General features: G+C 43.7%; 1 protein-coding gene across 1 annotated transcript; it reads right to left on the reverse strand.

Moving 5' to 3' along the window:
• Nucleotides 1-94: 94 nt before the first annotated feature.
• Nucleotides 95-3,824, reverse strand: slc35b2 (solute carrier family 35 member B2; the record flags this gene model as incomplete). Its single annotated transcript, XM_035678903.1, is given in 3 exon segments — nt 95-2,169; nt 3,354-3,514; nt 3,637-3,824. Coding segments are annotated over 3 exon segments (1,282 nt in total), but the record flags the coding sequence as incomplete, so codon positions are not given.
• Nucleotides 3,825-5,984: the final 2,160 nt, after the last annotated feature.

Raw genomic sequence — 5,984 nt, forward strand, 5'->3', positions numbered from 1 at the left:
GTGTTATATTACAACACAATAAGTTAGCACTGAACATGAGGCAAATCCTTTAGCACAATGTGAAACAGTCAAATCAAACCTCTTCACTTCATAATTTTAAGTTAATTTAATATGTTTTATTATTAATCCAGTAACCAGAAGAAATAGTAGAATGATAAAAACAAGGTACCAGTAACACTGCATTTCCCTTGTATGCATTCTGTTCTGCAACAGTATTTTCACATCCTTATGATGGCAATGACCATCATCATCCATTCAGTATTCTTTCAAACATTCACATGTACCAGTAAAATACATGAAGCAGTCCTTTTACAAAAGTACACAACAGACACGTTGGTTGGAAAAAAAAAAACAATGATATAATTGATATATTTACAAGGTTTTTAGACCAATTTTAAAATATTAAGTAAAATCTGTGTGGAGACAGCTAAAACAAATATTTAAAATAATGCGGTGCAAAAAATACCAACATCAGCATCTGCTTCAGTGGCTGTAAATTGTACAATTTGTAAGTAATGCGCTCTTTATTATTCAAACCATAGTTTTACCACCCTCCATTACAGACCGTAGCCTCTGAAACATGTTAACAATAATAACAGTAACATATTCACCATGTGTTCAGGCTATGGTTACAGCTTTACAAGATAAAATCCCACATTAAGACACAGAAAAAGGCCCCTGCTCTCCAACATGGAGGACTGTGAGATAAGCATCTGGCTATTGTGACTGAAAGATACCTCAACCGACAGAAAGTCTTTACAGAAGCTGACAGTCTTGTTCAAATATTTGGGTTAGGTTAAGTAAGGGGCAATGTCATTAATGCTCGTAAATTAATGCTTAGCCATACAGCTCACATACATTTTTCATGGTCACAGTAACCGTTCATTGGCTGCACAAGCCACGGTTTAGGAAAACAATATTCTACTGCTAAACTGTGAATGAGGTGAGGAGGCAGTTTGCACGGTTTATGGTTTGGGACTCGTGTATTAGACAATCTTACAGGCACTCAAAACTTCTGTGACTGCTCACCTGACAAATCACATGGACCCCTTAGGGGCATCTTGGTGTAAGAGTCAAAACTGCAGAATCCCTTTCTGTACCATTGCTGACAAAATAAAAAACAAATGGAAAGCAACCGTAAAAATGAAAACAAACAAAACAAACAGTTACACAAATAGACAAAAAGCACCACAGAAAACGTGGTCTCAGTTCCCAGGTTGGTGCGACTTCTGAGTGTTACACCTTTTGTCCGATTGGCTGCGCTGGCCGCCGGCCTGACTTCATGCGGCTGCGTGCATACACCCGTAGGAAAAGTGCCAAGAAAACTACAGCGACACCAAAGCCACCTACTATGGTGACGGCGTGACCGTAGAGGAAACAGGAGAGGAGAATGGCAATGGCCTGCCGCAGGGTCATGATGATGGTGAAGACCGCAGCACCGAACTGGCTGATGGTGTAGAAGATGAAGAGCTGGCCGCATGCCGAGCACACGGACAGCAACACGGCATGAAAGGCAAACTCGGAGTGGCGTGTCATGAAGGCCAGAGAGTCGAAGAAGGCACCCTGCTCCAGCAGCGAGCCGACTGTGAAGAGGCAGGAGAACAGGTTAACCCCGAACATCATCTGCACTGACGACATCTTGTACTTGAACAGGTTGTCCTGCCAGTTGGAGGTGAAGCTGTCGAAGACGATGTAGCCGATGAGGATGACGATCCCGCTGAAGGTGGTGACGGTAGACGGGTGCTTGCTGGGAGTGCTGGACAGCAGGAACATGCTGACACCCACTGAGATAAGCACTGCGGTGAAGTACTCCCAGTATTCGTAGCTCTTGTGGGAGACGATTTTACCCATGAGCATGACAGGAATGACTTTGGAGGCCTTGGCCAGGACTTGAGTGGGAAAGCTGATGTACTTGAGGGCCTCGTACTGGCACCAGCTGCTCAGGATGTTGGAGAGCGAGGCGAAGGAGTACTTGTACATGGGTGCTCCGTGGCGAGGTTGCTTGAACAGCATGCACCACAGGCCTGACACGGTCAGAGCCAGGATACGGTTCATGAAGACCAAGAACTGAGAGTCCTTGAATTTCTCGCCCTCGTCTTCTGGAGTTGTCGCTCCGTACGAACGCGTCATCACCCTCTCCTGCAGGACTCCCCATGTCAGGTACGATACCTAAGAATAAGAAAACTTTAGCTCTTCAGGGGTAGACTTCATTTGATACTTTTCTGATCTGAGCACTGAAGTTGATTCCTGACCTTTGAGCTTAGATCATTTTGTTGCATTGGGTGGTTCAGCTTTCTTTTGGGTATTTCTATTCTATGCCACTATGATGGGCGATAAATTCATTAAATTAGAATTTACGCTTCGTAAAAATGGTTAAACCACAAAACTGAGATTTGAACTAAAAATGTTATAATGCAGGCATATAAATCACAAGGACAGCATATCACCCAGCTCTACAGACAGTAGGTCTGGATTTATTTAAGTCTGTTCTACTGCAATACTCATATGCCATTTGCACCATGAGAAAGTTATTGGTCGTCATAATCACTCCCCCTTCTCCATACAGGCTGTGAAGCAATCCCTTCCTAACTCAACTACACTATAATCAAGAAGGTATCTTAATCCTGGTAACTGCATGTTGGTTTATTGTGGGTGTTGTGTCCTGGCAACAATTTTACACCTAACTACCAGGATGTACGCCTCTGCCACTACTCTGCAAGGAAACACTGTACAGGGAAACACACCCAAAACTTAGGAAGACGCCTACTTAATTTGGCTAATTTAAAATCAGCTGAACTATAGTACATTTTTACACATCATTTTCTATTCCATAAAGAGTATTCACATTAAAAAAGGATCGCTTCGTAGCCAGTATGAAGAGGACGAATGGTTAGTGACCAAGTACTCTTTCGATGAACATGCGAGTATAGTACTGATGAACATGTTAGCAAATAGTTTCCTGGAGAACAATTATCATTCCTTCTCCTGTCTGGTTCCTTAGCTGCGTCAGAGTCAGTCGCTAACTTTGTGTGTCTGCTACTGGTGTGAGGCAGGTGGTGTTTAAAAAAACGCTAGAGCTGAGGGTAGAGATATCTATCCTAAATGTAGAGATGGATTTACATAGATGGTTACTGGTTTCTTACCAGCACCTCCCTTTATACAAACACCCCTGAAGCTCTTCTAAAATAGCAAGTGAGCTGAGAACAGACGGTGAGTTGAATCACACTTGAGTAAAATAAACATTAAAAAAAAACCTCCCTAAAGCTGCGCAAACAGAAAAAACATTGCATGATGGTATTACTGGGATTAGACCACATGTAGCTTTGTGTATATAATGACGGAAAGATCCCCACCTGAAGTCCAGCAGCACAAAAGATTAATTTGATAATCTGTCTGACTGACGAGCCCGATTCACCCTCGTTCCTGGGTGCAACTGACACGTCATCCAACAGGCCTGTTTTGGCCTCACTGCCAAACACACAGGTCTTTATGATAGGGAAGCAAATCCCACTACCTGAAAGGAAGGCAGAAAAAACATTAAAATAATCAATTCACTTCATATCAAGGGACTACGACTACAGGTTAGTAGTCAGCATACATTTCCAAAATAGATGTCAGTATAACACGAGCCCAAACCTGTTTCTAAGTAATTGGTGCGCTTGAAGTAGCTAATGAGGAGGTAGCCAGGGATGATGATGGTGGAGTATCCCAGCATGTTGACGAGGAAACGGAAGACCCAGACATCGTGCCAGCCTTCCAGGAGTGATGACTCTTCGGCAGCCACAGTGGAAGGGAAGAGAAGCAACACAAGTGCAGGCCAAACCCTACGGGGTAATACAAAATGGTACGTCAGGCCACATTGTGAAGTACACAACAACAAATCACCCTGAAGACTACAGTAATATATACTGTACATTTGACAAGCAAGGTATGTGTGTCTCTGCCGAGTGTACAGGTAAAATGTGCGACTGTAGTGCTGCAGAGATGCCCAGGCCTCCAAATCTTGTTCTGTTAGTCACGTCATCATAATTTAAAGGGTTTTTTTTGGACTGGGGCCCATCACTTGAACAGAGGAATGCAGCGTCATCTTGAAGCAGAAGCAACTGAAAAGCCAGACATGAGATGAATAATTATGGTGAGAGTGAAAGGACGCAGAGGCCAAGATATCCAGACGTTTAGTCCCCAGGCTGAGTCAAGCTTCAAAACTCTGGATCCTCACTTCCCACAATGCAACCCAGTAGCATCTTTCATGAGTCTCTTCCTGCCTGCAAATGTCCCTCTAACTTCCCCCAGTTTGTAAAGAAGGCTTCCTGGTAAAAGAATTCTCCAACGCTCCAACTACAGTCGACAAAATCCCAATGACGTCACTAGGGTTTTTATTTTTCTTTCCAGTAACTCTCTTTCAGTGGTACCCCATGTATTAAGGCTGAGTGCTTACCACAGCGGCCCAGGTTCGATTCCAGACTGCGACCCTTTGCACTTCCAGTCTATCTTCAACTATCCCTATCAAATAAAAGGTGTAAAAATAGTTATATACGAGTACACTATACAACTGTTTTCAAAACGGATGTATTCAGGAAAACTGGAGTGGAGTTCCCCACAGTTCCTATAAATGTTCCTCACTGGGCAAACGCGTCAAAAAAGCCTCCACAGGCTTCCTCACACACGCACGTCTTTCGACCCTATGGCATGTGCACCAGAATCCTTCTCTAGCCGAGCACGAATGGGTTAAAGTTATTTAATCACATGGCTCTTATAGACTTTGAAAAGGTTATTGAATCGAATGGAACAAATCCTGATACTATAGTAATTTCAGGTGGTTTAAGAGCCGCTACTTTTCCGGTGATTGCGTACAGGACGAATGCTTTTTGGGCCAGTGTGCGTCGCTTGATGACCACAGAAGCTGCAATACCCGCATGTAGACACTATGCTAGTACAGCTTCACAGTCCCCTCTGTCCCTGGGGGGGCTTGGTTATCCCAAGCGGAGCAGTAAAACCCACCTTCATGCATGCACCACATAGGCTGGCTCTACCTACAGAAAAGAAGATGTGGAGGATAGTTTGGAATCAATTATCTCGTAAAGCAACCTGTTCAACTAGCTGTGAAGAAATGAGATGAGCTTCATCGCCCACCTCCACAAATAGCTTAAGTAACATCGATGACTCATCACACCTGGTGGTGAAACCCTAGCTTCCCATGAAAAAGGTGTGCTCCTTGCTGTCGTGGCACAGAGTGTGTATCCCATTCAAAGTGGGGCTGGGCCTCCTCCCAGGGGGGCCTGAGAGCTGACTCACACAGAGCCTCTTTGTGTGGGACTCTGCTGTGGCCTGGCCAGCCAGTAGCCCACTGCAGCAAGACCTGGGCTCTGAACAAGCAGCTTATTACATGGAGGAATGCACTGCGCTGGCTGGGCAGCCAACCCACAGGATGCTACACCACAGGCACACACAGAGAGAGAGAGAGAGAGAGAGAGAGAGAGCTGCCAACATGTACCTGAGGAGAGAACGAGTGCATGTGTCTCGTATGAGCATATCACAGCAGATTATGTGGGCTTAAACTGAAACAACACAGCAATCCCTAGTTAAACGAGTAAATAAGGAGGGCCTAATCCCTCAAATAAAGCACTGGAAGGGTGTGGTGTGGACAAATGAATATAGGATATTATTAAATATAATATTTAACCTATATTTATATAGGAAACACATTAGTGCAAAGGGAGAAAGCCAAACTGGGTTTGCACCAAATTTAGTGAGCCATTAGACTCTATTACGTATATAGGGATTTAAATGCATCATATTATGTTAATACACGCAGTATTTTGATAAACAATAACAATATATGGCGTCCCCAGTAGTGTTTAAAGATGTTAAAGCTCTCTGGACGGTGCTGTAAACTTACACAGCTATCAAATAGTGACTCCATATCTAAATATCTGAATATAATGGGGTCACAGTTAATGTTATAAGCATGTGTCAGCCCTAAA

Source organism: Morone saxatilis, unplaced genomic scaffold (genome assembly GCF_004916995.1).
Source record: "Morone saxatilis isolate NCDOM2014 unplaced genomic scaffold, NCSU_SB_2.0 Contig7, whole genome shotgun sequence".
Lineage (NCBI taxonomy): Eukaryota > Metazoa > Chordata > Actinopteri > Moronidae > Morone > Morone saxatilis.